Genomic DNA, 18,130 nt, shown 5'->3' with positions numbered 1-18,130 from the left:
CACAGAAATTAATACATTTAATTGTGTAAGCAGGATTTGTGTATTATTCTTATTATTTAATTACAGATGTTTTAGCTCATTTCAATTTATTATATTTAAATGGGCTATTATTTTATTATGTGTTTTACAAATGTGACGTAGTATTCATTTATATTGTGTATTTTATGTACATATATATAACTTTAGTTCCTATGTGAATATTAGTTCCTCCTTGTTCCTACTTGCTTATTATTATTATAGCAGAGAAGACAGCAGTAAACAAAGACAAGTCAACTGTGCCCCGATCTACCACTCAAGAGATGATGGACTCAAAAAGTGGGTTACGATTGCATATTAGTTTGAAAATAGACCGGATCCACCGTATTTTTACACGAGTGACTTCCGGTCTGCCCGATCCTAGCTACCGGTAGTAGCATTGACGCAGGAGGGTCGCGTCTCGCGTCAAATAAACTCTGCCGTTCATTTCGTTGTGTTGAGCCGCTTCTGGGACGTGTCTAACACGCGGCCGCACTGTGACTGGTGTGCATTGGCTGATTGACTTTAACGCCCGCGTGTCACTGAGTTCTCGCGGCGGCCACATTGTCACGCTGTTGACGTTTCTGTGTTTTACCGTGTTGGTCCTCATTATAGTAGAGAAGACTGAGTAAATATAATCTACACAAAGAAACTGTAATCCGATCGACTCACAGCCTCGAAAAGTAAGGGTTACATTATGTCAGAAACTCGTTCGGTACGCCTCCGTTCCGAACCGAGCACCACGTACCGAAACTGTTCAATACAAACACATGTACCGTTACACCCTTATAAATTACAATATCATCATTAGAGTTCGCATACTCTTAATATATTCTTAATTCTTGACATGAACTGTGGCTGGATTCTAAAATGCAAAATATAATTCCAGGTGACCTCGCAATGGATTGTCCAGATCCCACAGAGCAGCAAAATGAAGCTGAAGATGTCATCTCACAGCTTGAGAAAATACATGTAAAAGAATTTGTACCTAAATACAATTCAGGGCATCCCGTGTGTATGACGGTCCTAAAATGACATCTCTAGGTCACAAACTGAGCATGACACAGACAGTTGACCTTTCACAAACGCCCCCCCCCCCCAATCAGACAACTCGCACCTCATTCACTTATTAATTAATTAATTAGGTTACTCACTGTTGAAAAAAAATAACGCAGTTAGAAACACCGTTATACTCACGCCGTTCTTAACAACATAGCTTGAAAGACAATATGTGATAACAGTAACGACAACTCACATTGATATCGTTTTATGAATATTCTTGCCTCTACTAAAGCATTTTGAGAAGACCGCTTGCTAGTTAGGCTGTGCCGTTAGCTTAATGTTAAAAGAACATGCCTGTATGCGTGTTTATTTTAGACATTTTGCTGGGAGTGACGCTGTACGTCCTGACTTCTTAAACCATTGGTCTCCATTTTTTTCGGTTTGGGGAAGGGAAAGAACCACATTTATACTGATATACTCCTAGAGTCTCTCATGTCCGATTTCAATATTCCATAGGTGCATCGCTTTCCATTTTGGACGTCCGCACCTTGTTTTATAAAAGTTGGCGAACACAAAACCACCAAATCAATCGATTAGGCAATAGGGCATCCGAAAGCTTGATGGAGCTTGCTTTTTAACAACGGTCTGAAGGACATATGATTGGTTGATAGACTTTAAGGAGGTGGAGTTTGCAAAAGGTCAATTGTTACTATAGTTTTGTGTATTTTCCTACAGTATACTGTACCGTAATGATACAACTGTACATCAAATACCAACTGTACATAATGACATCAAATTACTGCTGTGCAATGGTGTGTTCTGATGCATTCTGATTTTGACACAAAAATTAGGGTTATGTCGCAGCTGTAAGACCACCTGTACAGTGTTTTATCCATAATTACTTTATAATGTGCTTTTATATATTGTCTTGTAAATGTTGATTGCTTATGCAGGAATCTCTTCTCTTATAGAACGATACAGTGACTGAGGATGAGACTGAGTCTTTGACAACAAACGACTGTTTAGGTTTTTTTTTTTTTTTTTGGGATCTTGGATATTAATATGTGATAATGAAAACTCCTGGTTTATTAGTATCCTTAAGATGTTTAATTTACTGCCCACCTAGATCGTCCGTCTGAAATTGGAACCGTATCCAGCGGGTCACATACAGTTTCTTCTACAACTGTGGTAAGAGCGTAATACACAAAATTGTCTTTAGTGATGAGAAAGTATTCATATTTTGTTGTTTTCTAGGGAGCAATGGCTGAGGGGATGATTCACTCTGTTGACGTGTCAGAAGGTATCTACTCCAGTTCTCATGTATTGTAATACACTGTAATGATAGACTACCTAAAATCATTATCAAGTTGTTAGTGTTGAGCAAATCCATATACCAGAGAGAATTATTTTTCTAAGTGTTTCGAACTTTGGAATTAAAAATTATCTAACAATACTATCAAATGCCTTAACATAAAGAGATGTAATAATCATTTCTGCTTTAAAAATAGAATAGCTTACACAACATTTTCATTGCAGATCTAAATGAGGAGAGTGATGGCGTAATTGCCACGAGCCACCATTGTAGCATCAGCGCGACAGGAGAGGAAATGGTATTTTGCAACACACTAAACTTGTGTACATGTTGGCTGTTTTTTCCTATACTGTGCTTGAGTAGGCGTGACACACAAGGTCTTTAGATCATTTGCTGTTTTATAAAGATCACTTGTAGTGAAATTTATTATCCAGCTCCTTTCTGGAGCATGGATAGCGAACCCGAAAGTAATGAAACATTAAATTTGGGGACATTGAACGCCAACAATACGGAAACGGTGACATTTGCTGTACTGCACTTCTGCCAAAGTGCTCCAAGATTTGAAAATCAGGCAAGTATAACAAGCTAATGTCACAAAAATATATTGAACTATGCGAAGGACTAAAAAAGTTAAACTGGTATTGGGTTAAAATATGGTATATATCATGTCTGTATTAGGTGCCATTGACGGTGCTTGACGTCCAATCCATTTTGACTTGAAAGGGACGAATGAACGAATGTAACTGCGGACATGAAAGTGAGCCAAGTGCATCAATATCAAAATAATAGCATGTGATTTTGTGGCTACATCTACACGAGGACAGATAATTTTCCCCAGGGTATTTTGCTGACTATTTTTATACCTGTCTGCACTTTGTTTAAGGTGTGTTAAAGCCCCCCCCCCCCCACTTCTACAAGGGTTAGGGTTTCTTGCATGCGTAGAAAGGAGAAGCCTCATATGTTACGTGTTACGTCATCACCCGCGGGGTTTACCTCTGAACTGGAAACTCATTACTCGCCAGTGGGAAATTTCGAAATTACTACACCTTTTAGACCAGGAGTTGGGAACTCTGTTTTGTGACCACTGTTTTTTTTTCGTGAACGCAATTGAACGCATCATGTGGGAGCGACAGTGAAGGAAGAGAACGCGCAGCTTTTACGAGCAGTCGCCGAGTTGTGATTGAAATAAATCTTTAAAAAAAACAATAAAAGCCTGACATCGTTACTTGGGATGTTACAATCGATGCTCAGTTGAGCTCTCTCCACTTGGAAAATAACAAATAGAAACATATGGTGTGGCGCTGCGTATATTTCCTGGAAGCCGCAACCAGGAGTGCTTGTGCATAACAGTGGTGATCCTGGAAGTGGCGACAGTTTTGACAGGCGGAAATGTCATGAAAAAAACTGATCGCCCGCCTCTTTGACTGGGGGTACCATACAGGTCACTTTTCGGGGTTTAATTTTCCTCTACGCGTTTTTATATTGTATATTTTATATTTTTATATACTCATGTTCGGTCAGCATTGAGTTTGGAGTAGCTGGCTGATCGGAGACTTAACGCGGGAGAAACGCTTATCTCTGCATCATCTGCGATGGGAGGACCACAAATTGGCGCTGAATTGAAGCATATTTTTGCAACGAAGTTTGAAGGTTCAAGAAAAATGTGTGGAAAAGAAAAGTAAAGTAAATGAGTAGGAATGCCACGTCGTGATAGTCCGCCTCCATTGTTTACGATGCCGTCACGCAGCACTAAAAATGGCGATGGAATGACGTCACTTCCTTAGTATCAGATTGTTGTGCAGACACACGAGTCTATATTAAGTGGCTGGTAATATTACTCGCCTACATTATCCATGTAACAACTGATCCGGACTTGTGGTCTACTAGTGTGGCCGACATGCCGTATAGTCTATCTAATTACAAGTTTAACCCTTTAACACCGAACGTGTCGGGAGCGACGCGTTTATGCATGTCGTCTTTGAAGCTTCGTCACGCTGTAATTAGGTCACCCACGTGCCGCTGGTTGGTCTCATTTGAAAGTGCGGAAGTTGATGTCCACACCAGTTTTTATTTGAAGTCAATCGACCAAGAAAAACGGGAGATAATGTCATTTGAGTTTTATAGTTTTATTGTACTCATAAATATGCATTAAAACGCTGCATGTACCATGTATCAATCTCCATATTTCCATCATTTCTTGTCCTTTTTCAAAACCGAAAGCAGCACAAAAGACTACATATCCCAAGATCCATTGTGATGTCAAGAAGGATGAACCGAATGTGAACATTTTTAATAAATTGCCGAGCTAGGCGCCAACTAAGGAAAAGGAGGCATGAACACCGGTTGGATTGCGCGAGCGACTTTGAAACGTGCAGAATGAATCGAAAACTAAATTTAGCGCAAGCTAATGCATTTTTTCATCAACTCAAGGAATAGGATGAGCTGTATTTGTCGTTTTCCTCGGATTAGTCGGCGTCTCGGCGAGTAGAAGTGACAGCTCAAACGGCAGAAGAGTAGGCTGTGTGACGTTCTATGTGACGCAGCTCAGTGACCTGTTCAAAAACAAACTTTATTGAGTGCGCAAAAAAAAAAAACTTTATCGAGTCGCATGCCTGAAAAAATTGAATTGAACTGAACTACTTGTCAATATTTTTGAAAAAAGTTTTTCCAATGTTATATATATTTTTTCTTCACTATGAATCTTTTCAATTTTTATATAGATGTGTGTTCGAAAAGCTTGATTGCATGTGCGTATACTTTCGATAAGGAGATGGGTATAATACCTAACTTCACAAAGAGATATTCTTCAAACCCTTTTTGTGTTAGATGATATATATAATTTTTTTCTCTCACTATTTTGCACTGTATATAACCTGTTTTGACCATAGTATGTGTAAAGGCCAAAAACGCCAATGACCATACCCGCTGTTTGTGTCGAATAGTCAAACATTAAACTATTCAATTTTTTTCTATTAAATGTTTATCATAACAAGTTGAATAAATATTATCAAGCTTCAAAACGATTGGTCGAGCAAGTTTGGTTGTCAATGGGACACCAACATTACAAATTTTGAAAAAATATTTTCGGCTTTTTTTTTTGTTTTTGGGTCCGAAATGTGGATTATAATTGCTCAGTGAAGAAAACAACAGTTTGGACATGAAGTTCAAGGTGTCCTGAAAAAAGGGACCCAACTTGGCCATTGTGAACAATTTTTTCTATGAAATATAAAGGCAACATCAAATGCATGCAAATTCGGCCAAAATAGGCTTAGGTGTTAAAGGGTTAAGGCCATTATACAGTATAAGGCCTAGTGTAGATGAAGCCTAAATTAGCTACTTGTGAGGCAAAAAATACTGTGGTCCGGATTAGACCCCCTTGGGGGCTGCCCATTTGATGCTTCTGCCCTGTAGGAAACACTATAAACACACACAGTAACTCTAAAGAATCTTCATATGTTGAGAACACTGTTAATGAATGAAACGTATACCTTACCACAAGGAAGCATGATGATATCACATTAAAAAATACCAAAACGCTCAGGGTTCAAATTGGTGGTGGTGGTGTGTAGTGGCGTCTAGTAAATACATTATAATGTACACAAGCAGACAAGTTGTTTTTTTTCCTCTTTCCATCAGTTAAAAAAAAAAAAAAATAAAAAAAATATATATATATATATATATATTACTGGTGTCAACAATAATCGATTCGGCGATGCATCCCGATGCGGGCCATGGACGATGCGATTCGATGCGGGTAACAAGCCGAATCGATTCAGCACATATTAAAATATATAAGTCCGTTCAAAAATCTTCCAGTGATGCAGTGATGCAATGGATTTGGTTTCCCCATTTGTATTATTATTCTCATGTTTACCTGTAGAGGGAGCTATTGTACAAGAAATGCAGGGGGGACGAGCAACCCAATTTTGCTTCCTCACGGGAGTAACGTCACAGACATGCGCAATTGCGCAGTGCCAATCGAGAAAGCAGAGAGAAGCAAGAGAGAAGAGGGAGTGCGAAAGATTATTGACGCACCAAAGACATTGAAAGCAAGCATATGGAGACATTTTGGCTTCTATGAGGTTGGTGTTGGTGTTATACTTATATAGCGCTTTTCCACCTTTCAAGGCGCTCAAAGCGCTTTACACTATCTCGCCATCCACCTACTGGTGACGCAGCTTGGTGGGAAACTTGACCAAACTTATGCGGTGTGTGTAAAAAAAAAAAGAAAGCCCTGGTCTCATTCAAAGCACCAATTAAATGCTGTGATGTTTTAAAAAAAAAATTTTTTTTTTATATATATATTACTATTTTCATTTGACTACAACCAGGAATGACACAAGAGCCTATAAAAAGTTGTTTAATGTCTGACCGCTTGTGTTGCCTCATGATTCACGAAAAATATGCTTTGGTTTAGCATTTTAATGCATCCCAGGCTTTAATGCATCGTGATGCATGGCCGAATCGAACCGAATCGAATCGTGGCCCTCTGAATCGAATCGAATCGAATCGAATCGTGGCCCTCCGAATCGTAATCGAATCGAATCGTGAGGGCAGTGCCGATGCACACCTCTAATATATATATATATATATATATATATATATATATATATATATATTTATTTGTTTTTGTTTTACCGCCAAGTATAGTTTCAAGCAGTCAAGAGTGTTTTTTTTTGGGTTTATAGTGTAACACTATGGCAGAAGACGAGAATTCATATTTTCCTGAAAGTGAGGATTCTGTGCCTTGTGACACAGAGGTAAGATCTCACAGACCCCTAAGTTTTTTTTCCATTATTATTTTTTACCGCCATGTATAGTTATAAGCAGTCAATGATGTTTTGTGTGTTTATAGTGTTACACTATGGCAGAAGATGAGAAGTCAGATTTTCCTGAAAGTGAGGATTCAGTGCTGTGTGACACAGAGGCAAGATCTCTCATACCCCTCAGTCCAGATGAGGTAGGTAATATAATTCGATTAACAAAACCATCCTCTAAAACCCCTGGCGAAAATTTTGGAATCACCAGATGTTCATGAAGTAGTTTAATTTTGTCGAAAAAAAGATCTGATCATACATAAGAAACAAAACTAAAGTCATTTTGAATGGCAACTTTCTGGCTTTAAGAAACACGAAAAGAAATCAAGAAAAAAGTTGTGGTTGTTTAAGTTACCTTTTTAAACCAAGCCAAAGGTAACAGGTTATGTAATCACTCAATTCTGAGGGGAGAAAAATAAGAAATCACGTAAAAACCACAACAACAGAACACTAAACACACCACTAGTACTTTTATAACAGCTTGCGGTCTCAGAGGCATGGATTTCACATCTCCATCAATCTCGACTCCAGTTTCCGCCCATTTGTTGATTTTTGTTGTTGTTGTGCTTTTCCTGTTTTCAAGACATATTGCTTTGAGTTTTCTGTCTTGACGCTTCACCAGTATGCTTACCTTTGACAACCTTTCCATGTAGTTTGTATTTGGTCCTGATTCTAATAAGGCTGCAGCTATCGAATATTAACCCTTTAACACCGAACGTGTCGGCAGCGACACGTTTACGCATGTCGTCTTTGAAGCTTCGTCACGCTGAAATTACGTCACCCACATGCCGCTGGTTGGTTTCATTTGAACGTACGGAAGTTGATGTCCACACCAGTTTTTATTTTAAGTCAATCGACCAAGAAAAACGGGAGATAATGTCATTTGAGTTTTATAGTTTTATTGCACTCATATATATGCATTAAAACGATGCATGGACCATGTATCTATCTCCATATTTCCATCATTTCTTGTCCTTTTACAAAACCGAAAGCAGCACAAAAGATTACATATACCAAGAGCCGTTGTGATGTCAAAAAGGACGGCCCGAATTTGGACATTTTTAATACATTTCCGAGCGAGGCGCCAACTAAGGAAAAGGAGGCATGCGAAGCAAGCAACGGCTGGTTGGTTTGAGCCAGCGACTTTGAAACATGCAGAATGAATCTAAGACTAAATTTAGCGCAAGCTAATGCATTATTTCATTCACTCAAGGAAGAAGATGAGCCGTTTTTGTCGTTGTTTTCCTGGGATGAGTCGGCGTCTCGGCGAGTAGAAGTGACAGGCTGACAGACAGCAGCACGCAAACGGCCAAAGAGTAGGCTGTGTGACGTTGTGTGTGACGCAGCTCCGTGACCTGTTCATGCAGAAGCTTTATTGAGTTCGCAAAAAAAAAAAAACTATTGGGTCGTATGCCAGAAAAGTTTTGATTGAACTGAACTACTTGTCAATATTTTTGAAAATACTATTTTTCAATGTTATATATATTTTTTCTTCACTATAATCTCTTCAATTTTTATAAAGATGAGTGTCCGAGAAGCTTGATTGCATGTACGTATATACTTTAGATAAGGTGATGGGTATAATACCTAACTTCACAAAGAGATATCCTCCAAACCCTTTTTGTGTTAGATGATATATATTATTGTTTTTTCTAACTATTTTGCACTGTATTTAACCCGTTTTGACCATAGTATGTGTAAAGGCCAAAAACGCCTATGACCATACTTGCTGTTTGTGTTGAGTTGCCAAACATAAAACTATTCAATCTTATTTTTTTTCTACTGAATGTTTATCCTAACAAGTAGAATAAATATTATCAAGCTTCAAAACAGTTGGTCGAGCATGTTTGGTTGTCAATGGGACGTCAACATTACAAATTTTGAAAAAATATTTTGGGATTTTTTTGTCTTTTTGGGTCCAAAATGTGGATTATAATTGGTCAGTGAAGAAAACAACAGTTTGGACATGAAGTTCAAGGTGTCCTTAAAAAAGGGACCCAATTTGGCCATTGTGGAGAATTTTTTTCTTTGAAATATAAAGGCAACATCAAATGCATGCAAAGTCGGCCAAAATAGGCTTAGGTGTTAAAGGGTTAAAATCAGATTAGGAACATTTAAAGCGTTGCAGAATCAATCTCAGGAGATGTAAAACAAAGACTTGCTAAGATTGCACTTTCAAAAGAGCATTAAATATGACTTCAAACTAAAGGTCCTGGGGTGTTTTTTCCAAACTAATGCAGAACTTTCATTTCCCAAGAGCAATAAATGCATTTAATAATATATTAGAATACTTGATCTTAAAAAACAATAAATGGGGATCGAAGTACTACAAACTAACATTTGGCTAACTTGCATAGCAAATATCTGCTAGCTTAAATGCTATAAAATGCTAACTTTTTTATTATTTTTTTTTTTTTAACAATGCTCTTGACAAATCGTACCAACACATATTGGCACCAAAAAAGAAAACCGGATTCGGTTTTAAGTTGGGAAATTGTGTAAGATGTAAATAAAAACAAAATACAACATTTGAAAATCCTTCTCAACCTATATTCAATTGAATACACTACAAAGACAACATATTTAATGTTAAAACTGATAAACTTAATTGTTTTTTGCCAAATAATAACTTAAAAACTTACAAACTTATGTTGGTCTTAACAAGGAGCAGCTGCATCCAGCTATGTTAAATGAGTTATGCCGTATTCTCTTTTGACACTAGAGGGCAGTGTATCCAACCAAGGCAATTAAACTAAATGGAAAAAAGCAGCAAAATTTGATTCAAAGCTTTTTCCTCGAGTTACTTCAGTTAATCGATTAATCGTTGCAGCGCTACATTTTAACGACAGCTGTCTGTAACATCTTTTGCAATACGGCGTAATGTTTTACTTTCTTTTAAAAGTTTAATAATAAAAATTTGCAAGGAGATTCCCTAATTTTTTCCTCAAAACTGAGTGATTCCATAATTTACCAACTGTTACGAAGTACTACATCTTCTTGATTTCTCTTAGTGTTTTTTTTTTTTTAAGCCAGAAAGTTACCATTTAAAATGACTAGTTTTGTGTCATGTCTGCGATCTGCTTTTCTTCTCCAAAATTAAACTGTATGAACATCCTCGAAGACTGGTGATTCCGTAATTTTTGCCAGGGGTTATACTAGTCTAGTTCATGCTGACGTTACTCCTTTACAGTGTCGTGTTGAAGAAGTGATCGGTCTTGTCAGAGCATTGTCTTTGACAGACAAAGATGACATAGATCAAGAAAAGGAGGCTGCAATGCATGGTAAAAAAAAAATTCTTATTCTCTATTTAAAAGTTTAACTTTGTGGTTTGAAGATTGACAAGATTTACATGGTACTAGTTTGTGAGGCTGACTTGCAGTTCCTTTTGTAGACCAAAAGGAGGACGAGGAGACTGACAGAGGGGATTACGCCAAGGTAAAATCAGACACTAATTATGAGGCCATTTACATGGTGACTTTCCGAGAATACGAAAAATTTCAAATTTGCATTTATATGGGCCCATCTCCATTCGAACAGTGTCGCAATGCCGCATGAAAACGATGTAGTATTCATGCCAAGCCCTAGGGGGCAGTGCAGATTTACAAGGTGACAGCGAATGATATACATTGACCCCACCAAGGTCCTTAACCCGGAAAAAAATATACCCGCCCACTCGAAGCAATGGCATTTTTCTTTTATTCAAAAAGGCACAAAAATGAAAACATTCAACACATTTAATATGATAATATTATTAAAACAGTAAATTAAAGCCGACATTCCGCCATATTTGCTGTTTATAATGTTTAATAGCACCGCTGTGCACGCCCAATGTGATGTGTACGAGTGCTGACATCAGCGGTCTCGCGCCGCGGGAGCCTTTGATATGCATGCGGAGCAAGCCCCCCTCAATCCCCCGCAATCGAATTCTTCCACTTTGGAGGCAGGAGTCAAAATTTGTCGTCTTCGCCGACACCGTATGCACACGAGGCCATTCCGCTACTCAGTCATTGCGTCTTTGTGTTGCAGAGTCACCATGTAAACTGCCCCTTTAACAGGGTTTATGCAGGTCGTTAAAAAGCATTAAAAGTCATTAAATGGATTTTGTCAAAATTCAGGGGTTAAAAAGCATTAATGTTCAAGGCATTAAAAATTATTTAAACTTACTTGACGGTTTAAAAAAAAAAAAAACCTTTACATAATTTCTTAATTTTCTGATATTATCGGGTAACCGATAATATCGACTAGTAAAGGCATTTTAAAATGATATCAGATAATATTGACATTGATTTTTCACGATCGGTTTTGGGCCCATTTGAGTGATGCCTTAAAAAGTGAATGCGGAAGCGTTCTGCCTTTTTACAAGGGCTGCTCACAGCTTGACACAGCAGTTATGCTTATTGACCATTAGATGTCTCCAAACTAAGATGCTTTGAATTTTAAACATGAGCAGACCAATTGCATGCATGGTGCAAAATTTGAATAAACAATAAATTATTGAAAACTAATGAATAGTAAATTCATTACATACCTCATTCACTGTCCTGAAGCGGTATACCTTAGTTGTTATTGAGCCAGAAGCACTGTGTGAGCCGTACGTGGTATGGCAGTGCCACATTGGCACTTTGCACTTCATCCAAAAGACTGAGGTTTGCACTATTTTGGTTTCAACATATAGTGCGATATAGGCACTTTCCCCCCATAACTTCTATTGAAGTTGCTGTCTTATTTTTAACAGAATGTTTATTGGAAAACCTTGAAGTTGTTACTTTTATCATTATTAAAGTATCCAGTGGGGCATCTCAATACAATAGCCATAATATGTTAAGTCCACGTCCGCATATATTAGTATCAGTTTGATATCGGTATCGGATTTTTGGAGTTGGACAATATCGGTTATTCGTTAAAAAGCCATTATGGGCCAATTCGGTTTCACACACACAAATTGAAAACAATCTGCAGTTGGGAATGAGCATTGAATTAGCTAAAAGTGGCATTTAAAGTGCCATTAAATGAGATTTTCTGATAATCGTAGAAACCTTGTTTAATTCAATGATATATTCACTGCCTATTTGACACCACAATTTAATGAAGTGAGCATGTATTTTGTATTTTTAATGATCATATTGTAATTATTTTGGTAAAAACGTCTTCTATGCTTGCTTTTCCTCATGTTCCAAAGGATGACAACGATTTGGTGCGTGCAGATTTTTTTCCCTCTGACAACGTCTGCCTTGGTAAATGTTAAGATTTTTTTTTTTTTCTAAAGTGTGATGTCATTATTGATGAATGGAATATCTTGATGAAAGCATATGGCGGAAAAAAACTCAGGTGACTGAAAGTTCTGCTCTGAGTCCCTCAGTTTAGCCAACTTTCAAAATTGTCCGATATGCACGTGTGATACATCATTGGAAAGCTTAAAATCTCAATTTTCTGGGGGAAGAAACATTTTGAATTTTATATTAAAACCCCTCTTAGTGTTTTCGTTTTATTAAAATTTGTAAAATTTTCAATCAAAAAATAAACTAGTAGCTCGCCATTGTTGATGTCAATAATTACACCATGCTCACTCATGGTACTAACCCATAAAATCAGTTGGACCCAAAAGCCATCAGATGGCGCCAAACACCAAAAAAGTAACAAGCGGACATTACACTGTACTCTCGTTTTAGTCTGTTTGAGCGGGGCATGTGCGTTAATTGCGTCAAATATTTTAACGTGATTAATTTAGAAAATTAATTACCGCCTGTTAACGCGATAATTTTGACAGCCCTAATGTTTGCCTTTTTGAACGTTTTTTTCCCCCCAATTTTTCTTTGTTTGGATCGATTATTTATCATTTAACATATTTGAAAAATGCGACAAACAAACCAAAAAAAATACAATTAAGCGATAGTTATGAGGTAAATATCCGTAACTTTTTTACAAACACCATTTTTTTCATTGTGACGTAATTTGTTTAAAAGTTTAAATTACTGTATGTATGTGAGTAATTTTTTAAAGTCTTTTTTTTTTTTTTTAAACGAAGTATTAGACATCAATTAATGCTTCTAAGCTAAAAATGACATACATTTTGAATAATAAATATAATTACCTTCGTTTTATGGCTGGGTTGAAACAAAAGCGGTATCGCGACGTCTGTAAATTTGGGTTTTCAGGGTAAAACGGGCAAATTAAAAATAGTTCGGGGGCTTAATAGGCCATGAATCTGCTATGACAGCATATAGACATATAGTTCTATCAAACACAACAACTGTTTTGTCTTAAATTACAGCAGTTTCTTTTAAAGAGGAGTGCAAGAGCAGAAACGGCTTTTTCAGTCTTGTCTGTGTTTTCCGCCATATTACAAGCATAAGGGATCTTTGAATTGTAAAAAAAAAAAAATGTCACCTTTTAAGATGGGTCATTAACATGTTCATTAACTTTCATACTGGCAAAGTGGGTTCAGTTCAAACTGAATGACTAGTTCAGGTTAAGATTATCTTTTGCCCACAGCTAGCTGGGATTCCCTAATGTTCTCTCTGAACTGGTTAAACGGTAACAAAGATGGATCATTTGTAATGTTTTGGGGAAAAATGTTTTCAACTTATTTAAAGGATTTGGAGGAGACCCTCTGACATATTGTTATTTCCAGTGATCATATCTATTTTTTCTTTTTAGATGATGATGGATCAACAGAGAAGTGACAGCGCCCACAGTTAGATTTGGTTAAGTGGTGTTAGCTTGTCCTGTTCCGAGTGTGTACTTTTGAGTTACAAAGGCACAAGTGTTCAGTACTGTTTGTATTTTTCCTTTTCACTTAAGGAACAGACCTGATTTATTGCAAAATGCATGAAAAAATAAACAAGTTCATAATGTACACTATATGCCAAGATTTAAACATTACACTGTATACGTACATAACACTTTACTGACATATTGATAATGAAGGCACACACAGTATCCCACATGTATATGTGTTCACATGTACAGGGTTATACAAAAAGAATGAACTAATTTCACGACTCCTCTGTTTTCAAGCATCATGGAATATGTTTGACCATTTGCAAAGGTTTTGGGTGGCTGCATCAGGGCACTCAGTGCTGCTTGGTTTGCTTGTGAGATTGTTGGACCTCACCATGTTGTTTTTCTGGTGGGGATAGGCAAGGAATTTATTAATATTCCATTTCTACCTATCAAGCCTAAGCATATTTAACATTGAATAACAGATTGGCTCATAGTAATGATCTTGGATGGATAATGGATGGTGAAATGTTGATAGGCGTTTGGGAGGAGTGTGCTGAAAGTTATGGCCAAAATGAACACTTGTAAGGCGGGAAAAAGTCGATTCGAGGTATAATACTTATGATATGGCTGATATTTTTCACATTAAAGATGCATAATAGTAGCCATTCTTTTTGAATAATCCTGTACTTATATTTCTTTACTTTTGATCCAACCATTATAGCTCGTAATGTTAGCGTACTAATTTGGCTCATGATGCTAAATTAATAGAGCACATTAACTTTACAAAGGTTTTGGTAACAAACAAACAATCATGCAGGACATATTTTGATTAAAAACAAATACTGATGAATAGGAACAGTATTGAATTACTTTAAATTGGTCAGTTATGTGCTAAAAACAAATGTTCAAATAAAACTAGCTGAACTAAAAATGTTGTAAAAACAACATTGTGTCATCTCAAGTGTATGGTGCGAGGTTGCAGAGGGACAGGGTTTCTCGCAAGGAAACTTGCAAAGCCCGGTGGTAGAGAACACCAGCGTGTTTTTGTAGAAAAAAAAATGTAGACAGGAATTTTGAGATAATGATTATTGTGCCATTTATAAATCATTCATTAGCAACACTTAAACGCAAAGTTACACAAAGGCAGTTTTAACAAACAAAAATACAATGCACTGGCAGATGGACCAGAAGATGTTGCCAGCTATCATCTGGTGGGATTAAAATGCGAGTGCAATATACTTTTTATACATTGTTTTGTAGCACTGTTTTAGCCTCGTGAGGTAGCCTGCAAGGCAATAAAGCACTGGGAGAAACCCTGTATTCCTCTTGCTTAATTTCAGTTCAGATGGCTGACTGAAGTAATGTGACATTAGTTCCTGGAATGAGGTTTTCATCATTCCCTTCAATCAGAGGGTCCCACTGGTCGAAGTTATTTTCCAAACCTAAAAAACAAACAAAAAAAGACTTAAAAATGCATTTAAAAATACAATGGTTCGAGTTAAGATTCGCTTTACCAAGATGTCGTTGCAGAAATGCAAGCGATGCTTTGTTTGAGAGGTCTATCCCAACTTCTGGGTCAAGGTCACCTTTCAGCTTCATCAACTTTCCAATAAAGTCTCCTGTCAAAAAGGTGAAGTCTGGGAAAGACTGATGCACGGTTCCTCTAGGAGAGCCGAGGGAACAAAATTCATCAAGAGAGAAAGTCAACACTAAATGTAGATCAGTATTGATCATACCTGATTGTAATCATTTTCCTCTCTATGTCCGACGAGTCCAACATTTTGATGCGTTTTATGTTCTCCGGCCACTGGAACCTTTCCGAGTTGACAAAGAAGATGGGTTGACTCACTTGAGGAAATGTTTCATCTTTTAATGGGAACATCCATGCGTCGAGTGCGACAGCACACCTGAGGCAGAAAATATCCAAGCTTACACCAATGGATAAGTACAGTAAGTGTCTCCTTTTGGATCTACAGTGATCCTTCGCTACTTCGCTTCAAACTTCAAGCCCTCAGTCCACCGCAGATGTTTTTCAATTAAAAAAAAAAAAAAAAATACAGATAAGCTGTCCCGAGCCGATTGCGTAGTCTCACTCTCCCTGCTCTTTGTTGGTCAGGCAGCGCACTGGAGTTGCTTATTAAAGTTAACGATGATTGTCAGAGGATTGGGTTTAATCTTGCCAGTGACGCGAACTTCAAAGCGCCTGCATGCGTCAATCAAGGTTTAACTTGTTAAACAGTTGCTGTGGCAACTCATTGTGTGTAAGTGAGCGGATTTGAGTGACTCGAAGCATTTAATAAAGCCGGTGGGACACTTAACATGTTTAAAACTTAACATAATTATTACACTTGAAGTGCTTAAAATCATTTATTAAAATATATGGACCATATTGGCCCGAATATAAGACTGTGTTTTTTGCATTGAAATAAGACTGAAAAAGTGGGAGTCTTCTTATATTCGGGGTCTAGACATTATACTCATTCAAGACGCTAGATGGCTCCAGATATATATCAAGCAAATGCTTGAGTAATGTTCTGTCATGATAGATCTCGGCTACTCTCAGGTCTAACCAGTTTGCATTATTTTATTGCAATATTTTTCCTTATTCAGATTTGTTTCAAGACTACAGTTACAGTTAAACCTCACTTTGATGGTTAATGCAGTTATTGCAATTTTGCTGTTTTATCACAATAGATTGGTTTATTTACAATTCAAAAACCAGAAGCCATTCATTTACGAATGTGATTGCACTTTAGTTTACATATTTAAATGTCCAGATATTAAGATTAGAATGAGGCAAAATAACATGCTTTTTCTCTCAAATATATTGTTATAATCATTTGTTTCAGATGTACTGTAATTATTTTCTGTAAAAATTAATTTGGTGTTCAAAAAGTCTTTTTTTCAAACTTGAGTCTCGAAAAAGAGGGGGTCGTCTTGTAATCAGGGCCGTCTTATATTCGGGACAATATGGTATATTCATAAGTTTTTAAAATTTGTTTTGGGGAAAAAAGTGGAAAAAAATGTCTTATAGCATTGGAAAGAGAAACCTATCTGAATGAATAAATTGAACTCACAATTTTTCATGTTTATTGGGGTGGGGGGGGCTTGTTCGCGGTTTTTCACTTATCGTGGCGGGTTCTCGTCCCCATTAACTGCGAAAAACGAGGGATCACTGTACTTTCTATATGAGGACAACACAATGACCTCCTACAGAGTTTGTGAGATCCATCTCTATCATAAATACAGTGGTACCTCTACTTACAAAATTACTTGGTTCTGGAAGTAGTTTCGTAAACTGAAAATTCAATTGAGGTAGAGACACGTTTTCCATGTAAATGTCCTAATAATCTGTTCCAACCCCTCCAAAGGAAAAAAAAAAAGGCACAAAACATGTAACAAATACATGTTACTATTAGATTATTGCACAATAACAATACAATGAGAGTTGTGCATAATGTAATAAAGAATCAAAGTATACATTCACGTAAAGCTGTCGGAACACGAGGGGCAAATGAAAAGGCTGCTGGGATACACCCATACAGGAGAGGTCCCTCTTAGCCAATTGGATGCCAGGAAGATGCTCAGCTAGGCAATAGCCAATGGCAGAGCAGCTAGAAGTATGTTACATTCAGTAAACTGGGTGCCGCGAGTCACAGTTCATACTGTATTTCTACCTTTCCTATCCTGAAATTTCTTATGTAATGAGGCAGTATTTTCCTGTTGAGACATGTCTTAACCTGAAAATTCCTAATGTAGAGACGTTCGTAAGTAGACACACCACTGTACAACACAAGATTTTTGGGGGGATTACTGCTTCTATGTTTGTTGGATTATTTTTAGATTGTAAACAAATTGTGTCCAATAAGTGTTAATAGAAGGGTTTACACCTAAAGGGTTGTTTGTACTGTGTGTCATGTGATTCCATAGCAATCAGTGCAGGGTGTCACCTTTGACCTTAGCAAGGAAAGGTGATATAGAGGAGCGATATGAAAATGTGCACTTACTTAAATTTCACCTCTTTGGCTAGCACTTCTATTGCTGTTGCTCCCCCAAAGGAATGACCCATCACAGCTACTTGGTCAAGATCTATGGAGTCCTATATCAAGAAATACTTTTGATAAGAGGTTCCATTACCAATACACAACTGTAAACCACGTTCTTAAAAAAGAAAGGGTATGTATACAAGGCTTGAAAATTAAAAATACATAGCAGTTATAAAGGAGGAATACTGTTGAATTTTATTCCAACTGATATCGAT

At 37.2% G+C, this 18,130-nt stretch overlaps 2 protein-coding genes across 3 annotated transcripts in view; one reads left to right on the top strand and one right to left on the bottom strand.

Annotated features, from left to right (window-relative positions):
• Positions 1-14,814, top strand: part of tdrd6 (tudor domain containing 6) — a 39,474-nt gene extending 24,660 nt beyond the window's left edge. Inside the window, exons 5-15 of the mRNA XM_057822229.1 lie at positions 905-987; positions 1,989-2,043; positions 2,144-2,205; positions 2,272-2,317; positions 2,554-2,627; positions 7,018-7,089; positions 7,185-7,289; positions 10,337-10,427; positions 10,538-10,581; positions 12,326-12,380; positions 13,804-14,814. Of these exons, the coding sequence (XP_057678212.1) occupies positions 905-987; positions 1,989-2,043; positions 2,144-2,205; positions 2,272-2,317; positions 2,554-2,627; positions 7,018-7,089; positions 7,185-7,289; positions 10,337-10,427; positions 10,538-10,581; positions 12,326-12,380; positions 13,804-13,829 (713 nt within the window). The 3' untranslated portion in view covers positions 13,830-14,814. The remainder of the gene's footprint in view (positions 1-904; positions 988-1,988; positions 2,044-2,143; positions 2,206-2,271; positions 2,318-2,553; positions 2,628-7,017; positions 7,090-7,184; positions 7,290-10,336; positions 10,428-10,537; positions 10,582-12,325; positions 12,381-13,803) is intronic.
• pla2g7 (phospholipase A2, group VII (platelet-activating factor acetylhydrolase, plasma)) overlaps positions 13,522-18,130 on the bottom strand; it is a 19,317-nt gene continuing 14,708 nt past the window's right edge. Inside the window, exons 9-12 of one of the 2 annotated variants that reach the window (XM_057822231.1) lie at positions 17,877-17,968; positions 15,606-15,776; positions 15,384-15,532; positions 13,522-15,311 (exon numbers count right to left, since the gene is read on the bottom strand). In XM_057822231.1, the coding sequence (XP_057678214.1) occupies positions 15,211-15,311; positions 15,384-15,532; positions 15,606-15,776; positions 17,877-17,968 (513 nt within the window). In that variant the 3' untranslated portion in view covers positions 13,522-15,210. The remainder of the gene's footprint in view (positions 15,312-15,383; positions 15,533-15,605; positions 15,777-17,876; positions 17,969-18,130) is intronic. The other variant, XM_057822232.1, reaches the window with a different exon arrangement.

Source organism: Corythoichthys intestinalis, chromosome 19 (genome assembly GCF_030265065.1).
Source record: "Corythoichthys intestinalis isolate RoL2023-P3 chromosome 19, ASM3026506v1, whole genome shotgun sequence".
NCBI classification, from domain to species: domain Eukaryota; kingdom Metazoa; phylum Chordata; class Actinopteri; order Syngnathiformes; family Syngnathidae; genus Corythoichthys; species Corythoichthys intestinalis.
This window is presented reverse-complemented; position numbering and strand designations above follow the sequence as displayed.